The sequence below is a fragment of the Ciona robusta genome, chromosome 10, assembly GCF_009617815.1.
Source record: "Ciona robusta chromosome 10, ASM961781v2".
Classification (NCBI taxonomy): domain Eukaryota; kingdom Metazoa; phylum Chordata; class Ascidiacea; order Phlebobranchia; family Cionidae; genus Ciona; species Ciona robusta.
Window position 1 is genome coordinate 6,094,806 of NC_143244.1, and position 21,573 is coordinate 6,116,378.

The following is a 21,573-nucleotide window of genomic DNA, read 5'->3' on the forward strand; positions in this document are numbered from 1 at the left end:
TAAAATAATTCTGTTTCTTCGAATACAGTAACGAATATCAGATTGATAATTATACAACAAAGAGAAAGGGAATAAACAGAAAACGGCAGTCGTTATACACACGCTCCGAGTAGAACACTATACTTAAGTAAAGGTTTCAAATAAAAGCGCGGATGTTAAACACCAACAAACCATTTGACATTTATAAGTTGATGTTCTCGCTGCATGTAATGAATGTAAGGCGCTGCTAAAGGAGTTATATTTTTAATTCGATTGACAACACAAGCTTTGATATATATGTCTAAACAACGCTTTGGGAAACTGTGTGTTAAACAAAACACAGCGTGTGCTTACTGCAATAAGACATATAGTGTGGGAATATGTAAACTTGTTTCCTCTGATATCAAAACTTTAATTTTATTATGTCGCTAATTGTTTAACAGCACAATTAATAATTTGGCAATTTTTCGGAAGTTTTAATTTAGGAAAATTGAGTTCTTAATAATATGACGTAACTATACGTGATGACGTATTGAGTGGTATTTAATTTTCTAAATAATAATTATAATAGTGATTATCCTTGTATAACCTAAACAACTTAATTTCGTGTTAATTATATGAAACTTAATGCTTTTTAAAATCAGATAATCGAGACTTCGGTGTCATCGCGACTATTTATAGTCATCTCATAAACAACTTTTATGGGAATTCTTGTTTTCGCCGCGTGCCGAAATTATTACAGAATAATCATCAGCAAAAATACGTCAAGCGTCGGAAAACTATATAGTGACGTCACAGAGTGTTCGTGGTCCTACCGCGTGCGATCGCTGCTCTGACGTCATAATAACAGAACAATCGCCCCCGGGCTTTAGTTTTAATAGAATCCCCCCAATTTTAAAAGTCTCAGTCGTGGCTAACGCGCAAATGCATTGATGATATTCCAAAGCGAAGTACTGCAGATTTATAAAAATATACAGATAGGGAATAAAATTAAACTGCGAGTTAAAAACGTGAAAAAATAAGAAATAAGAAAATGTATTTTTATGTTAGAATGATGCATTTATAATCCTCGCAGCTTATAATGGTATTTGTATATCGGTAAAAGGGCATGGAGAATGTAAAGGTTATCGGTGCCTGATTTGTGCACGCTTGTTCAGCTTGTTTTGTTCACAGTTTTCAGTGTTTTAATTTTACCTATATCGAAATCAAAACAAAACTGCCGACCCGTCTAATTAGAAGTATTTTCATTAAATTTGAAATTCTTTTGATATGAATGTTTTGTTTTAATTTAGGTTCAACTTCCACAGGTGAATATAATTAAAGTTAGTCTTGTGAGATTTAAATCAAAATAAAGAAAAATGGTTTTGCACAGCAGTTGGTAAGTATCGAATTTTCTCTATACTTTAATTGCATTCTTGTTCAAATTTTGCCAACGGTTGTTTTCATGCTTTGGCCGCATTTACCTCTTTACATATGGAAGGGTGGGGAAAGACGGGACATGTTTAGCACATGATATCCAAATATCCTGATTGTGTTTTAAATAATTAAACAGTAAAGTTGCTTAACTTATGTTATATAATATATAAGGGGAAAATACTAACTTACAAAACTATTTATTATATAGTAGGGTGGGGTAAAATGGGACATCTTTTCCTTACATTTTCTCATTCTATTTAGTAGTAAACAAAGAACAATAAAATAATTATAAAACTGTATTCGCACGACTTCCATAGACCGTTGTTAAATACATTGAATTAGTTACTGATGCGGTCACCTCCAAGTCGCCGTTCGACGAACCAAATAATTAAACTGGCAAATTAATTTGTTTGCCTATTTAGACCACGTTTTGTCCTCCGGCTTTTTGACTACAAGCATGGAAACATATAGGAAAAGAAAATACTCTCATTTCATCAGATGCATATATTAAACATCCGTCCTTCAAGAGTATAAATAACTACGCAATATCACGTATCTTAAATGTAGTTATCTTGCCACACATTATTATCACGTTCATATTGTCTTTTAAATTATATGTCATTGCTAAAAATACAAAACATCATTTTATTTTTAGGCTGCTGCTGATATTCTGTGCTGCACTAATTCCTAATGTGTCCCAGGGCCAGAGTAGCGTTTGTTCCAGTGAGTAAAACTAACCATTAAAAAATAAAATTTCCGAGTAGATATATATGCAACTTATAGCTATGCCAATTTTGTTTTTCTTACTTTAAAGGCAAGTTTTAAATGGTATCCTTATTTTACTTACAGCCAGCTTGGGTTGCGTGGATTGCTTTTCTTGGTGCCAAGCAAACGCAGCATCTTGTACAACGTCACCGGCACTCATGGGAAGTTACTGCAAGAAAACTTGCAACCTCTGCGCATCAAATAGCCCAGGTGAAAATAGGCTTATTTTCTTACGCTGATGTTCCTCTGATTATTTTCATAGTGTATTTATACACGATCACTGAAAATCATGACTTACTGAGAATGTATATGATTAGACCATTATACATGCATAATATATTAGCTATGAGACTTATATTAGAAACATGCTTAATTTAAACTAATTGCTAAATTATTAAAACTTGAAATTATTAGGATTATTACGTTTAAGCAACAAATGAAGGTTGTTTTCTAACAATTTTAAACATTATACAAACTGCATCAACCGCTTTGAGGCCTTTATCTTTAACAAAATCAACACCATAACTGACATAGTTTTTGCATAAATATTTATCTCTTGGCATTTATATGCAGCTTGTATAGCGAAAGGATGCAACCACCGCTGCATAGAAAGAACCGGATCGGAACCGGTTTGCGCCTGTTTTGAAGGTTTTCGCCTGGAAGCAAATGGTAGAACATGTGTAGGTAAGACAATGTTAATTGAAATAGGTCTCATATTGTACAATTCACAAACTTGAATAATAGGCCCAATATGGGGTATAGAATGGAATATCGTTAGCACATGATATTCCATATTTCCCGGTCGTGTTTTTAGCAATCAAAACGCTGTTTTAAATTCGCGAGGGTTATATATAAATCAAGACTGGTTTAAACGGCTTTGATTTAAAAAAAAACACAAGTTTTCAACATTTTTTATAGTATAGTAGGATGGGAGAATACGTGAAAATAGAATAGAAACGTGTCCCATCATTTCCCACCCTACTCTATAGAGTCCAGTCGTATAAATTCGGTATTCAAAGGAACAATGGAAGTTTGGTTTATGTACACATATGTTCACTTTTCTAAAGCTATTTTTCTATAGATATTGATGAATGTGCTGAGAATAGCACTTTGTGTTCGGATCCAAATTTGCCGAATTGCAACAACACTCTGGGTCATTACGTTTGTACCGCATGTGGATCTACACCGAACAGACATGCTTACTACGAGAGGAATGAATGCTGCAAGATGTCCGGTGGTAAGAACGCTAACTAGATTTAGATGTGGTTAAAATATTACAGCGAGCTTTGACTAACATGTCACCCGTTACATTCATTCGTAGTGACTCGTAAGCTGGCACAGGGTGTGTGAAACAGAGCATCAGTATTTATATATCAGTAAAAAAAATCCATTTTGTAATCACCCACAAAGTTGGATACGTGGTAATTCGTAAGCGTAAGCCTGTGTTATAAAGACTGTCCTTGTCCCGCCAAATGCCAGGTTAAATAGATATAGCATTTATTCATTTACTCAATGTATAGTATTAAATGGCACACAGGGTACAGTCAGGTATATTTATTTATAGCTACGGCTGTATATTTACTAAAGACAGCTGGCAATGACGAAAACTGTAGCACCGTAAGTCTTATAAGTTATAGTCCAGTGGTACCCTGCCACTGTTCATCTTGCCCCGAGTCGCTGTCCCATACAGACAATTATATAGAAAATATTTGAGACAATATGTATTTACCGCGTCTTTTTGTGCCTCTTGTGAATAGATTTTTCATGTTCCAGGCACTTGTGGAAAAAGTTCAACCAACGGTGGTCGAATAGTTGGTGGAAAACGTGGTCGTATTGCCAGGTGGCCCTGGATGGTTAGTTTGTTCCTTTACTCTGTAAAGTGTAAAGAAAATTGCTAACCACTGTCCTACGGGGTGGAACATAGGCATTACCTGTGTATACCCCATTGTATGTACCCACCAATACAAAACGTGCCATTCACAGGATACTTAACGTGTTAAACATGCACGCCTGCATGCTTCGTTTGCAAAGATAAAGCAGTGTTGAGTTATTTGTTAGCCTCCACAATTTACCCTTTTTTATTATTTTCAGGCGTATATTGTAATTGGAAGAAACCTTTGCGGAGGAACTCTTTTATCGTCCGGTTGGGTGTTGACAGCAGCCCATTGCTTTGCGTAAGTTGAAAGTTTTACTGTTCTGCTGTGCATTAGAAATTAAAGTATCTTCGGTAGGCGTTCAGGTTACTGTGAACAAAAAACAGTTTATACGAAACATTGTTATTTACGTTAACGCGAGGACCGTTAGCTGTTTAGATCCATAGCCGGGGCTGTTCGTTCAATAGCTTGCTTTGCTTGTTTCGCGACAAAATTAGGCGTCATGTATACCCCTTAAAGGTCATACATGTATTCGTTATAGAAAACACGAATGAGTTCTGTATTGTACGGGTCCCAATAAATTGTTTAAAAAGAACAAACACAAAATTTAGTTATGTTAAATTTAATAAATGTATATAACACATGCTAGTTTGAAAATTTCATTTACCGCTTTTCTTTTATCTTCAGATCTATAAGAAACAACAACCCCAGCACCATTAACGTCATATTGGGTGTTGTTGATACAATTGATTCAGGAAACATACATGAACAATCTTTTTCTGTTACAAGAGTAAGTTTTGAAATAATTTTTCATATTTTTTCACAACCAATATCTTAACCACTGAACTAAACAATAGTAAATATTTTTTTGTAGTGTTTAAAAATGTTTAGATCGTACTATTAGCATTTATTTCACAGGATTAAATTATAAATGTTTTTAATTGATCCTATTACTTTATTTAATAGTACCCAACTTAAAAATAAACTTTTTTTTCAGCTTATAATTCATCCAGACTACAATTTCCCAAATAACGACCTTGCATTGCTACAACTGGATCGCGATGCTCTGATTGATGCAGCTTTTGTGAAACCTGTCTGTCTTCCAAATGGAGAGGAACCACCCGAAGGGGAGAAATGCTGGGCAACTGGATATGGAACAATAGGTCAATACATTTAAATGCTATGAAAAAACTTTGGTAATAGGTTATTTATGTTTTTTTGAACGGTATTTTGAACGGTAGGTAAAATGGGTCCCATTTAAGTAGAGCAATCCTTATTTTGATATGCAGGTTATTTTTGCATAAAATGGATTTGGAATTCTCTGAGTAAATAAAGTGGTATTCATTTTAAATTAAACAAAATTTTCAGCTTTTGGAGGAGTGGCGGCTAAATCACTTCAAGAAGTTGATTTACCAATCGCTGACTTAGCGCACTGTGAGCGAATTTATTCCAATCTTACAAATCGAGTCAACAGAACAACGATGTTGTGTGCTGGATATATCACTGGTCAAAAGGATACATGTCAAGGTAATGGGGTTTAAACTAATATTCTGCTTCTGCACAGCATGCACTGGTAAATACATAAACAAATGAATGTCACTTATTTTATTTAACATGGCAGAGCAAAGTCAGATTTTTGAGTTTTAACACGGGTTAATGTTTGAATAATTCATTATTGACATTAATTTTAAACAAAATTACTGCTACCTAATACAATATTGTTTAACTCCTTTTTAGGGGATTCTGGTGGCCCGCTTGTGTGCCAACGATGCAAAAACTGTGACTGGTACTTGGCTGGTACAACATCTTTCGGAAGAGGATGTGCAAGACCTGGCTTCTTTGGAGTTTACACAAAAGTTTCATTCTTTGAGCAGTGGATTTCATCTTACACCAATATTGCTATTAATCCGGGGCAATGTGTCAAACCATGTAAGACCTATTTTGTGTCTTTTTTATTTACCCCAAAATATTATATAACAGTTTATCTCATTGCCTTGATTTTTAATACTGCTTTTGTTATTGATAATGAGCTCTAAGAATTACCTGGTGACATTCTCTGGGATACTGAACTGGAAATTTCTAACTTACGGCTTGCGCAGTAAATGGTTTTGTTGTCTTTTCATTTTAAATATTTTTTAACCTCTGTATATTCTGTCTTTTCATTTTAAATATTTTTTAACCTCTCTACCGTAATTGTGCAAACAAAAGTTATTATTACTAATTATTATAATTAAAAAAAAAAATTTTTAGCGTGGACCACATGGGGTTCATGGACACCGTGCGCGTCATGCTCAGGGTCGTCATCTCGGATCAGATTTTGCGCAAATGGTTCACCAGGTGATCCTGGATGCGATGGGTTGCAAGAAGAATTTCGACAATGTTCTACCGTCTGTAGTAAGTGTATTACTAGTTACATTTCATAAACTCTAATTTATATGGGTGAGATCATTCTTGAAGAATTAGCCTATTATTCCAACATCCATTTTATAAATACCTTATATAACATATTGATGATTGAGCAGAAGAAGTTGCATGACAATGGCTTTATGTAACACCATTTTACAATGCCTGATCTTTATAATGTCCAGGTTATTTTTAATTTTCCACTGCTTCATTTTTATAATACCTAGGCTATTTTTTAACTAAACTTATCCCCCAGCACAACCAACTTGGGCTGAATACGGAGAATGGGGTTCATGCTCAGTGACCTGCGGTGACGGGTCAAGGTCCAGAAGTCGAATCTGTAGGAACGGAAACATTGGTGACCCTGGGTGTCCTACTGGTGGTGAAACTGCAACAGAGGTACATAAACTTCAGCAAGATTAATCTAAAAAGCTTCATATTACAGAAAAAATACAGTATGTTAAGACTGCAGCTTTATAAAAATTACTCAACAATTTTCTTTAAAATAATGTGTTTTAGTCAAAAATGTTAACAGCTTTGTATATTTTCAACTTTGCAGATTGTGCGGATCTTTTTTTCTTTCATACCTTTAACATTCAAATAATAGTTTAAATTGCTATTGTGACTATCATTTTGCCATTACATGAGGATAGATAATTTACATTTATTATTTTGATTTCTTTTAGGCATGCACAACTGGAGTCCGTTGCCCAACCTGGTCAGCTTGGTCTGATTATGGAGTTTGTTCAGTCACATGTGGAGGTGGAACTCAAGAGTCAACTCGAACTTGTAACAACTACGGTCAAACTGGAGTCACTTGTGATGGTCGAGCTACAAGATCTCAGAGTTGTAATTCACAGACATGTCCACCACCAAGTAATATAACATTAGTATTTATTTTTAAATAGAATTTGTTTTTCTTCTTAATGATTTATGTTCACAGAGAAACATATGACATAAACACTTTAATTCACATACCTTATGCATTATGTTTTTATACAACTTTAATGTACAATTATTACTATGGTTTTTATATGGTGCAAAAGTATGTGTTTTGCTGTGTGACCTTATTAACAAGTGACACCTATTTAAACCCCATCTGAGCTTTATTTCATTTACATGCATTTTATTTATCATGTATTTCCACCAACAGCGTGGGCAGCATACGGTGCTTGGTCTGATTGTACACGGCAATGTGGGGTAGGTGAAAGAACACGAGTTCGAACTTGTCTCAATGGAGCCATAGGTTCTGCTGGCTGCCCGACTGCTGGAGTTTCTCAAACTGAAGCTTGTAACACACAAAGTTGCCCATCAAGTAAGTAATATAAAAGTATTTAACAATGTATAAACATGTTTTTCAACATTGTTATATGTAACACATGTAACTAGCAATATTCTGTTACTTCTGCTAACAGGCATTTGCAAAATTTACAAACATTGTAAAGAATCTTTTAGCAGCTCATGTGGTATGAAAAACGTAGTGTATTTCCCTGATGAAGTCTTACCTGATGGTAGACAAAACATTAGAAATGCACTATGTTTTAATACCAGATAAGCTGCTAAAAGATGGGTAAATAACCATGTTTCTAATTAATGATTAGTTATAAGCCATTTACTCCTTATGCAACTGCAAACAAATATGTGTCTAACTTTTAGGCATTAAATTTATTACAGTAGGCGATAATAATTTTTGGTTCTTCTTTTATACAAAACAGCGCATTAGTAGAACTCTGGAAAGTCCTTATCTAATGTATTGACCACAATCCCAAACCAACAATAAACAAAGCAGCATTAATGTAATAAAATTTCTATTTTAAGCAAAAATCACATTCTGTAATACAACCCATAACAGGCAAAAACATAACTTTATTGCATTTAACATGTTATATTTAAAATCTTAGAATCTGGATTATTATTAACTGACAAGTAATTGGAAACTGGCTAAACTTATAGTGGTTTTCCCCACTTATGAGTAATACATGATTCAGCATGGTACTGGTTTGGTTTGTCATTTAAAACTTATAATGACTGAAGTGTTTGTTACTTATTTTGGTCAAAAACACAACAGTGCTTGACATGCAGTTCATGTCCATATATAGTGTCAATCTTGACTCTATTTTGAAAATCAAAACCAACAATTTGTACTTGGATATATTTCTATGCATTAAATATCATGTTATCGTAACTTTGTATATTATGTTATGCATAAGTTTGCATATCACTAAATATCATGTTAATGTATGTTCTGTAGGTTTGTATACTTATCATTTTTTTGGTAATTTTTTCACAGATCCCACTTGGTCAGCATATGGTTCATGGTCTGGCTGTTCAGTAACTTGTGCGTCTGGAGTACGAACCCGCTCAAGAAGTTGTGTTGGTGGGAATATAGGAGACGCAGGATGTGAATCTGGTGGCCAAACAGCTAGTGAGGTAATGTGATGGTAGATGTTGTATGGAGTTATTAACTCAGAGAAATATACTTTAAGCTTTTGAAGACCCACACATTCAGTATAAATGAATAGAAAAACTTTGGAAACCCATATTCTGAAACTATTTTACAGAATTTTTGTAATTATAAATTAGCATAAATAGACAATTGAACATAAACATAAAAGTTAAACTGTAAAAAACAACCTATCCTAATCAATTTGCGAATCAATACTGAGACTTGAGAAGCATTGCTTATCCAATAATGTTACATGGTGTTACTAAAACTTTTAGTTGCAATTTTCAGCAATACTAAAGCTATTACTAAAAATTATAAAAAAAGTTTTAATAAATATTTGTAAATGCCATATTTTGGTTACATTTAATAAATTATGTGTAAATTATTTGATCTTTTATGTAAGTAATTTTAGACTTTGCTTCTACCAGGCATGCACAACCGGAATCCGTTGCCCAACCTGGACAGCTTGGTCTGATTATGGAGTTTGTTCAGTCACATGTGGAGGTGGAACTCAAGAGTCAACTCGAACTTGTAACAACTACGGTCAAACTGGAGTCACTTGTGATGGTCGAGCTACAAGATCTCAGAGTTGTAATCCTCAGACTTGCCCAAGTAAGCTTTATTAATTATGGGTTAGGCTACTAATTTACCAAATTAAGGGTTAATAATTTACCAAAATTATGGGTTAATTCACTAATTAAGTTTAATTGATATTTTTCTCATTAAGTTTAATTGAATGTAAACTCATTATGTAATAATGCATTTTTCAAAATATACTATATAGTCTACCACTACAACAAACACCAAAAATTACTGAACTATTCATGGCTATTTGTAGGCCTGGTCTTTTAAAATGTTATTAACCTTGTCGTTAAATGTTGTTCTAGTTATTGTTATGATATACAATTCTGTTATTTTTCTTTTTTTATATTTCTAGGCTGGTCTGGATATGGAAGTTGGTCTGGCTGTAGTGAAACTTGTGGTGATGGAACTAAAACTAGAACAAGGACATGTAATAACGGGCAAATAGGTGATAACGGTTGCAGTCCTGCTTCTGCTGCAACAAATTCAATGGTAAGTATATTCTATGTCTTTCGTTTTAAAAACAAAAATATTTTTAAACAGACGGGTTGGCAAGGAAATACTAAATACCAGAAAGTATTCAGAAAAAATATCTTACAATTGTTTTTATAGAAGAGACCCCAAAAAGCACAGCAGAATCAGCTGAAAAACTGTTTTTACTTTAAGAATAATCCTTCGTATTAATTCATATAAACCTTATAACAGGCTTGCAATGTGAGGAACTGCCCACAATGGTCCAGCTGGGGATCATGGGGTCAATGCTCTTTTACGTGTGGAAGTGGTACAAAAACTGCAGAGAGACAATGCAACACATTTGGCGCAACCGGTGCATCTTGTGGCGCTGGTGCAGCAAGTAAAAGTGAACCATGCAACTTGGGTGCCTGTCCAGGTATACTTAGCTTTGTGATAAACCTGTTTTATACATTTTATTGACCTACCAAATGGGTTTAGGAAAGGTCTAAATATGTTTTTGAAAAGACGAATTAGGCTCAAGCAATTGAACGCTGTAATAGACAAATCTTTAAGGAGAATTTAACAAACAGCACATTCCGAATGAACACATCTTCAGCAAAAGTTGCTTATTAAGTTGTTATAAGAGCCCGTTTCGGAAACCTTTTGTTTTGTTTTACAGTGTTTAGCGCTTGGAGTGGATGGAGCACTTGCAGTGCAAGTTGCGGTGGAGGGCAACAAACACGTACTCGCACATGCTCTAGTCCAGGCAACTGTGATCCTGATGCTTTTGGAACAGCTTTGTCTGGCTCACAAGCTTGCAACACTGATGCCTGTATAGGAGAGTGGGGTGTGTGGGTGAACAGTGGAACATGTTCAGCTGCCTGTGGCCCTGGAGCAATTCAACAAACACGAGAATGCATTGGGGGAACAGCTGGGCAACCAAACTGCGTTGGTTCCACACAACAAACTGCTGCTTGTAATGTTGCTGCTTGTACATGGGGGAACTGGGTTGCTTGGACAGCTTGTACAGTGACCTGTGGAGGGGGAACTCAAACTAGAAGCAGGTATATTAGATTGCGGCATTATTATAGTGTGGTGTGTGTCTTAAAATATTTTAAAATATTTACAATGAGAAGATTGTTTAAAAAAGTATTGGTGTATTTCTTTTTTTATACCACTTTTCCAATTTAGTGTTGTGTATATGCTTTCTTAATACTGCTTTGTAAAATATTTTTGTTATAATGCCAAAGTTTTTTCAAATTTAAAATTAGCCAAACTTTAATTTTCATGATTTAACAATTTTTTATTTCTATCTAGAACATGCAATGGTGAAGTAGGACGGTGCCCTGGTGGCCAAAGTGCTGCCACTGAATCCCAAGCATGTGCAGCGAGTACATGTGCAAGTACTGTAAACGGTTGTTCAAATGCCATAGACCTTGCACCAGCGATAACTTGTCGAGAATATGCGGTGGCCGGATATTGTGAACATTATAAAATCTATATGGATATAAACTGCATTAGGAGTTGCTGTGTGTTCAGAAGTAGTAAGTAACTTGTGCAGTTTTATCATTTAGATTTGTAATATTTTTCATGTTTTAATATTCTAAAACAAAATATGAAAAAATTAAAAATAGTGAAATATTTGTAATATTCTATAATTTTGATTTGTACTATTTGTGACCATTTTTTAAGTGTGTAGATATAGAAATAATGGTTTTGTTTGTTTTTTTTGTTTGACTGCTAATTCCGAATTCCTGTTTGGTAAAAAAAATAATAGTAAAAATACTAATTCTTAAACCCAAATCACTTTTTTTCAGATCCATGTTCCATGTACAGAGATTCCTCAATTCAATGCCCTTCGTACCGCCACTTGTGCACAAACACATTAATAGAACCGCTTTGCAAGCACACATGCAACTGTCTATGAGAATTAGAACCTGATCTTTTTGTAAGAGAAGAATTCTCCAGAATTGCCCACTTGTCGGGAATTTTTTTCATTGTATCTAATTCATTTTAAAGTTTTGCTTCATTGTGATGTAAACGTGTAAATCTTATATTGCAATAAACTTACCCTGAAAATAATTTTTTGGAAATATTTGTGGATTGAACCTATCTACATATCAGATGACTAAAAGTTTTCAAGTTTTAATGCAGTTTGTTAGGTAGTTTAAGAGTGTTTTTTTGTCAATGTTTTGTGCACCATTATGCTGCTTTAATATTGTGCAATAACGTACACTACGCTCCATGCCCTTATGAAAGAACAACTACGTAAGCAAGGTACATTCATTCACTCATTCATTCATTCATTCAAATTTAAGTTGAAGTAAAGTCCCAAGTTTTTAGAAGAAAAGTATATGGTGGTTTATTTTTAAGCACATGTGAGCACCAACTTAACAAAAATTATTTAAATTTCCAACAAAACTCTATAGTTTCCATTTTGCGATTAAATGTATTTGCTGGCCACCACGCGGCCAAAATGGGCCCGACAGTCGCTATTGTTGCCCATTGGGTCCCCGCTTTGATTTACCGGGCGCATAAGATCTCACGTGTAAAGCTTGCGAGCAAGCTGTTGTTGGTTTTTTAAAAAACGGACGTTACAGTTATTATCTACAGTACAAGTAATATCAGGTGCATGTCAAAGCAGGAAGTCATGAATTCTATAGCGCATAAGTTTGCCGAACTGTGTGAACCAAAATCATCTTTTGATCCCGAGGACGATTTATGTGAAGGTTAGCATATATGTGCCGTATATATTATTGTGGCAGCAAAATTTCATTGTGAATTTTTGAAAGCTTGAATGTTTTAATAGGCATGCATTTATTTTGGCCGACCGCCTATCCAGTACAATTAAAGCCCGTGTTGTCTACATTTGGGCAAGGGACAGGCTTCAACATCTGGTTGGGTGATTGGGGTTCATGCAGTAGAGCACCCTAGGTGTTGAGTAACAGAAAACTCTGGTTTAATTCTCAGATACATGGCGTGGCACACTGTAGGACCTCACTTGTATAGATTAAAATGTACATATTTTATATACACAATGTTGGGGTAATGGCCAACACCGGCCGAAACTCAGGTCTGCTGGTGTGTTAGGACACTGAACCTTTTGAAAAAATACATGTTTTATAGAAACAACTGCGAAACTTGTTGATAAAGTCAACTTCGAAGAAGAAAATGAGAATTTAAGTTTCTCCAACAAAAGATTTCAAGTTAGAAACGAACATGATAATGTAGGGATTTATGAAGGAAAGAAAACAACTAGAAGTGAATTGAATGGCAATATATCAAACGAAGATGATGAATATGAAGACATCTATGAGCAGTAAGTTAATAACTGCAAAATACTGTCTGGCTTTGTTGTGCCTAATGATAGCACTGTCAAGCCTTGAACCTGTACCCACTCCGGTAACATAGGCCAATATTTTTTTTAAGAAAAACCAGAGGGTTGCAATAAGTCAAATAAAAAGCTGATTTAGGCTTTTTTTACTTCTTTATCAAACTGTTTGTTGAATAATTTTATTGTTTTTAGAGAGGATTCTTCAGCTGATGAGCTTCAAGTTGATTATGACGATGTAAGTTGGTTTATGTAAAAATCTTTTACATTATCTGTATTTATGTTGCATATATTTGCCACATGACTCAGGCCCTTGGCATAGGTGCTAAGCTTTTAAAAATGCAGGGGAGGCAGGGGTAGTTAGATTAGGCACATATATTTTTAAAACCTATCTAACTTATTAGTTTTAATGTTTACTAGTTATTAAAGTGCAAAAAGTTCCAAGGTTGGCCTGCCTACCCTGCTCAAAATTTGTCGTCTGAGGGCCTGAAATTTAAACCAAATTGGCTCATTGCCCCATTACCTATATACTAACCCTAAACTCTGCATAGAATGAAGAAATAGATTCTGATGAAGCAATGGGGGAAGACGACACAGAATTATTTGAGATGTTTAAAACTAAAAGTTCCGAACACAAACAAATAAATAAAGGACAAGATACAATAAATCAACTAAGTATAAATATTGTTTTATTTTATTTATAAATATTCAAAAACTCTTATGTTTCATTAAAGCCTACTTTATGCGATTTTGGGTGAAATCTGGCCTTAATCTGGAGTGACAAGGAATTAGAATAAAATACACACCCACATAGAATAAAATACAATATTCTACTTATATTTAATGACATATTTATACTCATATTTAATGATATAAATTTAGACCTTTGGGAGATTTTATTGGAAAGTCGAATAAAAATGCAAAAACTTGTCTCACTTTCTAACCAGCTACCACGACCAAACATACATGATGTGTGGCTGGACAAGGTTAGTTTAATATTTGTATACTCAATTGCATTAACAGAAATGTTTGTATGTGTCTTTTACTGTCTTGATTTAGGTCAAAATTTATTAAAGAATATGTGTTTGTTTTTCAAAAGCAACTTACTGTTTTTTTTTTTTCTTAGCACTTTTTTTAATGTTTTTTAACTAAGAAAAATACTCATTAATGGTTAATGGTATAGATTAAATGGTAATGAATAATGATATACTTACCTTAAGACTTGTAGTTTAATATAGTTGCGCAACATATGTTAAATTGTTGGGATTTAGAAATTCTAAAATGATTTTGGTACTTTTTAAATCTGAATTCGATTTTGTTACTTTCATTTATTTTATTAGGAAGGTGAAACATTGAAATCATATATTTCATCATCAACCAAATCCCTGAACAAACTTGGCGACAAATTAAGTGAATTACAATCAGCATTAATCGCACAGGATCCTGAATATGGTGAAGGTGAAACCAGGTTGGTTTATGATTGTATTATATAAAGCTTTAAAACTATTTTGAACTTTTTGAAAACTCGTGTACAAGTGTAATTCATTATACATTTAATATTTTCTTGAGTGAGGGTACATTGACACTAGTTATAACACAAATGTTCTGTTTTATACATCTTGTGCCCGCTTAAGAGTTACCACCACGTGTAACTTTGTGAGTGATTGTTTTACTGGCTGATATTTTGGACTACCCATGCGTGACAACTGGGTTGGTGCAATTGCAGGTAAGTGTCTTGGTAAAAAATACATGCTCACAATGGTAGCAATCTCAAGCCTTCAACCCACTACCCTATTTACTGTACATTTATCTAAATTATTTAATATTTCTATTATGAAAGAACGAAACTAGCAGCTGGGAAAACATTTGACCCAGATCAATGGAATTCTGTTATTGGCCAACAATACGCTGTGCTGAAAACCTCAAGGAATAAACGTTTACAGTTGTGGTATGATAAGACAAGAGTGTCATCTCACAAATTAGATAAAGTAGGTCATATTTAGAACATCCTTGATAATTTAGCAATTCACTATCTATCATGTGCTATAGTAATGTAGGGACAAGCACATAAATCTCGTATTCCCTCATTGTGTTTTGAACAATTATTAATGCTTTTTTAGGGTCGTTGGGAGACGGTTATATAATTCTCTAAATATTTTCTGTTTACTTCCAAATGTGACGAAAAAGTAGATTGAAAACATGTCCCATCTTACCCCTGCCTCACATATAAAGCTAATATTAAACCAAGAACTACCTATTTAACTTGTTTTTAGTCATTTAACAAGTTTGAGCGATCCACTGTGTCACAAATTGACCATGTACTTTCTGACCGATCACGACTTATAAAACGAACGCGATTGAAACGATCCGCATACCACGTGTTGGGGAATATTGAGAATGAAAATCAGAGTGAAAACAATCAGGTAATAAGGTCTGTTATGTGTCTTGCCCAAAGACATATTCAGCACAATGGTAACTATGTTGTTTTGAACCCGGTATATAGCAGATCAGTGTTTTTTGAACTTTTTCCAACAACAACCACTTATTGTACCACTTTCTACAATTGCTTCTATAACAAAATCAATGAAATTCAATTGTTATTCAAGTAACTGATAAAATACTCTTACTGAAGTTTATATTGCAGTTAAACAGCATTGATGAAGAAATTTTTGACGATGACGATTTTTACCATCAACTACTACAAAAGTTAATTGAACAAAAATCAAGTTCTGTTGTTCAAGATGGTATTGCAGACTCTGTTGAAATGACTAGGTATTTATATTTTTGGACGGGAGGTGTGGAGAAGTGCTTCGAAAGATTTATGGTATATTACAGTATCTGACTTTAATTTGAAAACATCCAATTATTTCAGACAATTCCTGAAGCTGCAAAGATTGCGAACCAAAGCAAAGAAAACGGTTGATACTAAAGCTAGTAAAGGAAGAAAAGTAAGGTAAGAATCAATTAACAGGGGGGCTGTGTGAAGTAAGCTGTAGTACAGAATTCCACTTTGCCAAAGCTGACACTAAAAACTATAAAGCCTGGTAAGCTGTTAGTACAGAATAAGTAAAGTATGGTATGTGTATAAGATTTGTAGTGCTGCTTAGATTGTCCGGCCCTTTAACCTGAATTGGTGTAAAAATAAAATAAAAACAGCTGTTTAATTATTCATAATCTTATCGTAGATTTAGACCAGGCTTTATAGTTTTTAGTGTCAGCTTTGGCAAAGTGGAAATTCCATGGTTTGACTACCCACCCTGCCACCCCAGGTTTGTTGCCTATCCAATTAATGATTTGTATTTAGGTATCATATACACCCAAAACTTGCAAGTTTTATGGCGCCAATAGACGATACAACATGGACCCACGAATCCAGGAATAGAATTATTAAATCTTTATTCGGTAAATTATCATTTGAGGCTGAAGAATAAAACAACATTTTTTGTACACGTTGTACGCAAATATTGGACAATAAATTAAATATTGCAAAGATTGTAAAACAAATAGGAAATTATTTACCCCTTATGGTCAAAGTTAAAATTTAAATAAATAATATTAAAAAGTTTGATACATTGTATTATGTTTATTGTACTATGCACAAATACTTTTTCAATGGTCCTATAAAGCAACTTTTTACCAGTTATTGAGTTTTAAAAAAGGGTTGCCTATACGGTATAAAAATTAATTGAAACAATGAAGAAAAGGGCAACAGAAGCAAACCAGTTGTCAAAAAAAAATCTTGTAAAAGTAAAGTGAAGTGTGACCCGTAAACCAACAACTGTCACAATCAGTTTAACTCTTCTAGTTAAACTTAATAAAAACAGGTGTAATTGGAAGAAAGGTGTGTGAATTTTAGCGCTTTGTGTTAAAGCATTCCTCCTTGTGCAGTGTATAATAAATGATGGCTGCCTCATAAAAAGTTGGGACAACTTTTAGATGCTAAGGTAAGTTTTGAGGCTTTAATTGGTAAAACTTTATAAGTAGGCCTACTCTTGCAACTTTAAACTAAATTATTTATTAACTTCTACCAATAACGATTTCACGCAACAACAAAAAATTTTACTTTTTAAAATACCTATTAAGAATTTCCCTGATATCGTAGGGATTGTTTAAAAGGTGTGAACCCACTATACCTAAACAGAACTCGTTTATTTTCACTCCAACCACTCTAAAATGAGGGGGCAACAATGAAAAGTTAACAGCTTGAAACACAGGCCATGAAATTAGATCAAAGGAAATAAGAATTGGAAGTTTGCCTTTTAGGTCAGTTACGGTTTCTTCCCAAGTGTATCTTTTCAATATACAAAAACCGCCTAAATAAATTCCGTACCAAATCGGTGATATAAGCACATCGACTGCAACTTTTTTCAAGACTGCGCGTTTCATATTTGGTGTAAACTTCCCGTCCAGGTATCTATACCAGTAGTGCATTAACGGTGCACACGTCGTGCCCAGAATCGCCATACGCTGAGTTCTTTGTACATCGTATTCATGACGTTCAATTTTTTGTGTTACAATATCACATACAGCGCCCATGCAACCGGCAGTTACTGTGTTGGTAACAACTGCATATCGACCTTTGTACAAAGATGTAAACTTTGAGATGAAAGTTCTTACCGTATTCATAGTCAAATATCTGTAAATGTGTACAGAATTACGTATCTTTTCTAATTGTTCAATATTAAAGACAGTAGTTTTCATTTAATAATTACTTACTATATAATCATAGATACCTAAACATAGGTGTTTTATGGTTTTATACCTAAACATAGGTGTTTTATGGTTTTATACCTAAACATAGGTGTTTTATGGTTTTATGTTTAGGTATCTATGATATAATTTGGTGCTAGTGAGGAATCCTCCCCCCCTTGCCTATAGAAAAAACGAGAGACTAAAAAAGGAAAAAAGAAATCATTGGACCGTAACGCTATTTCTCCATAAAAATCATATAATAGTAAATATATCATATATTATTAAATATCCCGGGTTATGGTACACCTGGAGCAGCAATCTTGGTGTCGTTGGAAAGAAGAAGCGACACTTCAATTACGTATCAAAAAATATATTAAATAATCAAAGTACTTTTGGTTGGGTGGGCCGTCAAAGTTGACCCGAAATAAAATACAAAAATCGTTTATAAAAATTAACAAAATTTTGACACACGTTGATGTATAGCAACATGCAGAACATATTAAAAAATTGGGGTAATACCGCCACTAGTTTTCACTTTATTAATATTTTCGCAACCCCAACTTTTAGCGTATTATTCATAGACCGATTCCATCGTCGCTGCACCTAGTGAAGTCGACTCCCCCCCGCCGAATGAAAGAAACTACTTCTCTTTGAACTTTAATATCTCGAGTTATAGTAAGGCTAAAATAGCAATCTTGGTGTCGTTAGAAAGAAGAAGCGACACTTCAATTACGTATCAAAAAATATATTAAATAATCAAAGTACTTTTAGTTGGGTGGGCCGTCAAAGTTGACCCGCAATAAAATACAAAAATCGTTTATAAAAAGCTCAGTGGTAGTTCTCAGTGGTAGAGCGCACGCTTCGCATGTGTGAGGCCCCGGGTTCAATCCCCGGCATCTCCATTTTTTGGTTGATTAAGAACAGTCGAAACGGAACTTGATCATATTTATTGAAACTGTTGGAGTGTCACTGAAAATATTCTCTTGAATTTTCAACAACTCCCGAAAGTAAATAAGTTAAATTCAACGTTTTATCGAAGACGAGGTGGCCGAGTGGTTAAGGCGATGGACTGCTAATCCATTGTGCTCTGCACGCGTGGGTTCGAATCCCATCCTCGTCGTTTGGGGATGTAGCTCAGTGGTAGAGCGCACGCTTCGCATGTGTGAGGCCCCGGGTTCAATCCCCGGCATCTCCATTTTTTGGTTGATTAAGAACAGTCGAAACGGAACTTGATCATATTTATTGAAACTGTTGGAGTGTCACTGAAAATATTCTCTTGAATTTTCAACAACTCCCGAAACTAAGTAAGTTAAATTCGACGTTTTATCGAAGACGAGGTGGCCGAGTGGTTAAGGCGATGGACTGCTAATCCATTGTGCTCTGCACGCGTGGGTTCGAATCCCATCCTCGTCGTTTGGGGATGTAGCTCAGTGGTAGAGCGCACGCTTCGCATGTGTGAGGCCCCGGGTTCAATCCCCGGCATCTCCATTTTTAGGTTGATTAAGAACAGTCGAAACGGAACTTGATCATATTTATTGAAACTGTTGGAGTGTCACTGAAAATGTTCTCTTGAATTTTCAATAACTCCCGAAAGTAAATCAGTTAAATTCGATGTTTTATCGAAGACGAGGTGGCCGAGTGGTTAAGGCGATGGACTGCTAATCCATTGTGCTCTGCACGCGTGGGTTCGAATCCCATCCTCGTCGTTTGGGGATGTAGCTCAGTGGTAGAGCGCACGCTTCGCATGTGTGAGGCCCCGGGTTCAATCCCCGGCATCTCCATTTTTTGGTTGATTAAGAACAGTCGAAACGGAACTTGATCATATTTATTGAAACTGTTGGAGTGTCACTGAAAATATTCTCTTTAATTTTCAACAACTCCCGAAAGTAAATCAGTTAAATTCAATGTTTTATCGAAGACGAGGTGGCCGAGTGGTTAAGGCGATGGACTGCTAATCCATTGTGCTCTGCACGCGTGGGTTCGAATCCCATCCTCGTCGTTTGGGATGTAGCTCTGTGGTAGAGCGCACGCTTCGCATGTGTGAGGACCCGGGTTCAATCCCCGGCATCTCCATTTTTTGGTTGATTAAGAACAGTCGAAACGGAACTTGATCATATTTATTGAAACTGTTGGAGTGTCACTGAAAATATTCTCTTTAATTTTCAACAACTCCCAAAAGTAAATTAGTTAAATTCAATGTTTTATCGAAGACGAGGTGGCCGAGTGGTTAAGGCGATGGACTGCTAATCCATTGTGCTCTGCACGCGTGGGTTCGAATCCCATCCTCGTCGTTTGGGGATGTAGCTCAGTGGTAGAGCGCACGCTTCGCATGTGTGAGGCCCCGGGTTCAATCCCCGGCATCTCCATTTTTAGGTTGATTAAGAACAGTCGAAACGGAACTTGATCATATTTATTGAAACTGTTGGAGTGTCACTGAAAATGTTCTCTTGAATTTTCAATAACTCCCGAAAGTGAATCAGTTAAATTCGATGTTTTATCGAAGACGAGGTGGCCGAGTGGTTAAGGCGATGGACTGCTAATCCATTGTGCTCTGCACGCGTGGGTTCGAATCCCATCCTCGTCGTTTGGGGATGTAGCTCAGTGGTAGAGCGCACGCTTCGCATGTGTGAGGCCCCGGGTTCAATCCCCGGCATCTCCATTTTTTGGTTGATTAAGAACAGTCGAAACGGAACTTGATCATATTTATTGAAACTGTTGGAGTGTCACTGAAAATATTCTCTTTAATTTTCAACAACTCCCGAAAGTAAATCAGTTAAATTCAATGTTTTATCGAAGACGAGGTGGCCGAGTGGTTAAGGCGATGGACTGCTAATCCATTGTGCTCTGCACGCGTGGGTTCGAATCCCATCCTCGTCGTTTCGGATGTAGCTCAGTGGTAGAGCGCACGCTTCGCATGTGTGAGGACCCGGGTTCAATCCCCGGCATCTCCATTTTTTGGTTGATTAAGAACAGTCGAAACGGAACTTGATCATATTTATTGAAACTGTTGGAGTGTCACTGAAAATATTCTCTTTAATTTTCAACAACTTCCAAAAGTAAATTAGTTAAATTCAATGTTTTATCGAAGACGAGGTGGCCGAGTGGTTAAGGCGATGGACTGCTAATCCATTGTGCTCTGCACGCGTGGGTTCGAATCCCATCCTCGTCGTTTGGGTATGTAGCTCAGTGGTAGAGCGCACGCTTCGCATGTGTGAGGCCCCGGGTTCAATCCCCGGCTTCTCCATTTTTAGGTTGATAAGAACAGTCGAAACGGAAATTAATCATATTTATTGAAACTGTTGGAGTGTCACTGAAAATATTCTCTTGAATTTTCAACAACTCCCGAAAGTAAATCAGTTAAATTCAATGTTTTATCGAAGACGAGGTGGCCGAGTGGTTAAGGCGATGGACTGCTAATCCATTGTGCTCTGCACGCGTGGGTTCGAATCCCATCCTCGTCGTTTGGGGATGTAGCTCAGTGGTAGAGCGCACGCTTCGCATGTGTGAGGCCCCGGGTTCAATCCCCGGCTTCTCCATTTTTAGGTTGATAAGAACAGTCGAAACGGAAATTAATCATATTTATTGAAACTGTTGGAGTGTCACTGAAAATATTCTCTTGAATTTTCAACAAC

The 21,573-nt window shown here is 35.6% G+C and overlaps 3 protein-coding genes and 17 non-coding genes across 21 annotated transcripts; 19 read left to right on the forward strand and 1 right to left on the reverse strand.

The window, feature by feature from the left end:
* The first annotated feature begins 1,210 nt into the window (after nt 1-1,210).
* Nucleotides 1,211-12,000, forward strand: LOC149730000 (uncharacterized). The gene is made up of 22 exons (XM_089886592.1): nt 1,211-1,357; nt 2,051-2,118; nt 2,245-2,370; nt 2,734-2,844; nt 3,242-3,397; nt 3,934-4,013; nt 4,252-4,334; nt 4,722-4,824; nt 5,032-5,197; nt 5,403-5,561; nt 5,772-5,963; nt 6,285-6,428; nt 6,694-6,836; nt 7,124-7,313; nt 7,591-7,752; nt 8,728-8,867; nt 9,312-9,495; nt 9,821-9,957; nt 10,171-10,354; nt 10,598-10,982; nt 11,236-11,462; nt 11,736-12,000. The coding sequence occupies exons 1-22, from the start codon at nt 1,338-1,340 to the stop codon at nt 11,843-11,845; spliced, it is 3,270 nt and encodes a 1,089-aa protein (XP_089742718.1). The 5' UTR covers nt 1,211-1,337; the 3' UTR covers nt 11,846-12,000.
* A 431-nt stretch (nt 12,001-12,431) lies between these two features.
* Nucleotides 12,432-16,817, forward strand: LOC149730001 (protein AATF-like). Of its 2 annotated transcripts, none has more exons than XM_089886600.1 (11): nt 12,432-12,647; nt 13,045-13,237; nt 13,445-13,487; nt 13,801-13,924; nt 14,132-14,235; nt 14,590-14,717; nt 15,090-15,237; nt 15,523-15,672; nt 15,882-16,021; nt 16,122-16,202; nt 16,554-16,817. In XM_089886600.1, exons 1-11 carry the CDS (start codon nt 12,551-12,553, stop codon nt 16,678-16,680), a joined length of 1,335 nt encoding a protein of 444 aa, XP_089742726.1. In that variant the 5' UTR covers nt 12,432-12,550; the 3' UTR covers nt 16,681-16,817. The 2 variants fall into 2 exon arrangements, with proteins under 2 accessions (XP_089742726.1, XP_089742727.1); XM_089886601.1 differs by having other exon boundaries at nt 12,434-12,647; nt 15,894-16,021.
* Nucleotides 16,629-18,072, reverse strand: LOC149730002 (mpv17-like protein 2). Its single transcript, XM_089886621.1, has one exon. It carries the CDS (start codon nt 17,948-17,950, stop codon nt 17,309-17,311), a length of 642 nt encoding a protein of 213 aa, XP_089742747.1. The 5' UTR covers nt 17,951-18,072; the 3' UTR covers nt 16,629-17,308.
* A 907-nt stretch (nt 18,073-18,979) lies between these two features.
* Nucleotides 18,980-19,061, forward strand: Trnas-gcu (transfer RNA serine (anticodon GCU)). The gene has a single exon. It is a non-coding gene; the product is annotated as a tRNA-Ser (tRNA).
* Nucleotides 19,062-19,064: 3 nt separating this feature from the next.
* Trnaa-cgc (transfer RNA alanine (anticodon CGC)) lies at nt 19,065-19,136 on the forward strand. Its single transcript has one exon. It is a non-coding gene; the product is annotated as a tRNA-Ala (tRNA).
* A 136-nt stretch (nt 19,137-19,272) lies between these two features.
* Trnas-gcu (transfer RNA serine (anticodon GCU)) lies at nt 19,273-19,354 on the forward strand. The gene has a single exon. It is a non-coding gene; the product is annotated as a tRNA-Ser (tRNA).
* A 3-nt stretch (nt 19,355-19,357) lies between these two features.
* Trnaa-cgc (transfer RNA alanine (anticodon CGC)) lies at nt 19,358-19,429 on the forward strand. Its single transcript has one exon. It is a non-coding gene; the product is annotated as a tRNA-Ala (tRNA).
* A 136-nt stretch (nt 19,430-19,565) lies between these two features.
* On the forward strand, nt 19,566-19,647 carry Trnas-gcu (transfer RNA serine (anticodon GCU)). Its single transcript has one exon. It is a non-coding gene; the product is annotated as a tRNA-Ser (tRNA).
* Nucleotides 19,648-19,650: 3 nt separating this feature from the next.
* Nucleotides 19,651-19,722, forward strand: Trnaa-cgc (transfer RNA alanine (anticodon CGC)). The gene has a single exon. It is a non-coding gene; the product is annotated as a tRNA-Ala (tRNA).
* A 136-nt stretch (nt 19,723-19,858) lies between these two features.
* On the forward strand, nt 19,859-19,940 carry Trnas-gcu (transfer RNA serine (anticodon GCU)). The gene has a single exon. It is a non-coding gene; the product is annotated as a tRNA-Ser (tRNA).
* Nucleotides 19,941-20,150: 210 nt separating this feature from the next.
* On the forward strand, nt 20,151-20,232 carry Trnas-gcu (transfer RNA serine (anticodon GCU)). Its single transcript has one exon. It is a non-coding gene; the product is annotated as a tRNA-Ser (tRNA).
* A 3-nt stretch (nt 20,233-20,235) lies between these two features.
* Nucleotides 20,236-20,307, forward strand: Trnaa-cgc (transfer RNA alanine (anticodon CGC)). Its single transcript has one exon. It is a non-coding gene; the product is annotated as a tRNA-Ala (tRNA).
* Nucleotides 20,308-20,443: 136 nt separating this feature from the next.
* Nucleotides 20,444-20,525, forward strand: Trnas-gcu (transfer RNA serine (anticodon GCU)). The gene has a single exon. It is a non-coding gene; the product is annotated as a tRNA-Ser (tRNA).
* A 3-nt stretch (nt 20,526-20,528) lies between these two features.
* On the forward strand, nt 20,529-20,600 carry Trnaa-cgc (transfer RNA alanine (anticodon CGC)). The gene has a single exon. It is a non-coding gene; the product is annotated as a tRNA-Ala (tRNA).
* A 136-nt stretch (nt 20,601-20,736) lies between these two features.
* On the forward strand, nt 20,737-20,818 carry Trnas-gcu (transfer RNA serine (anticodon GCU)). Its single transcript has one exon. It is a non-coding gene; the product is annotated as a tRNA-Ser (tRNA).
* Nucleotides 20,819-20,822: 4 nt separating this feature from the next.
* On the forward strand, nt 20,823-20,892 carry Trnaa-cgc (transfer RNA alanine (anticodon CGC)). The gene has a single exon. It is a non-coding gene; the product is annotated as a tRNA-Ala (tRNA).
* A 136-nt stretch (nt 20,893-21,028) lies between these two features.
* Trnas-gcu (transfer RNA serine (anticodon GCU)) lies at nt 21,029-21,110 on the forward strand. The gene has a single exon. It is a non-coding gene; the product is annotated as a tRNA-Ser (tRNA).
* A 3-nt stretch (nt 21,111-21,113) lies between these two features.
* On the forward strand, nt 21,114-21,185 carry Trnaa-cgc (transfer RNA alanine (anticodon CGC)). Its single transcript has one exon. It is a non-coding gene; the product is annotated as a tRNA-Ala (tRNA).
* Nucleotides 21,186-21,320: 135 nt separating this feature from the next.
* On the forward strand, nt 21,321-21,402 carry Trnas-gcu (transfer RNA serine (anticodon GCU)). Its single transcript has one exon. It is a non-coding gene; the product is annotated as a tRNA-Ser (tRNA).
* Nucleotides 21,403-21,405: 3 nt separating this feature from the next.
* Nucleotides 21,406-21,477, forward strand: Trnaa-cgc (transfer RNA alanine (anticodon CGC)). Its single transcript has one exon. It is a non-coding gene; the product is annotated as a tRNA-Ala (tRNA).
* Nucleotides 21,478-21,573: the final 96 nt, after the last annotated feature.

Coding starts and splice junctions, on each gene's coding strand:
- LOC149730000 (XM_089886592.1), top strand. CDS start 1,338: ATGGTTTTGCACAGCAGTTG. Junction 5,562..5,771: donor TCAAAAGGATACATGTCAAG/GTAATGGGGTTT, acceptor ACTCCTTTTTAG/GGGATTCTGGTGGCCCGCTT. Junction 9,958..10,170: donor CTGCTGCAACAAATTCAATG/GTAAGTATATTC, acceptor ACCTTATAACAG/GCTTGCAATGTGAGGAACTG.
- LOC149730001 (XM_089886600.1), top strand. CDS start 12,551: ATGTCAAAGCAGGAAGTCATGAATTCTATAGCGCATAAGTTTGCCGAA. Junction 14,718..15,089: donor TATGGTGAAGGTGAAACCAG/GTTGGTTTATGA, acceptor CTATTATGAAAG/AACGAAACTAGCAGCTGGGA. Junction 16,022..16,121: donor GACTCTGTTGAAATGACTAG/GTATTTATATTT, acceptor CAATTATTTCAG/ACAATTCCTGAAGCTGCAAA.
- LOC149730002 (XM_089886621.1), bottom strand. CDS start 17,950: ATGAAAACTACTGTCTTTAATATTGAACAATTAGAAAAGATACGTAAT.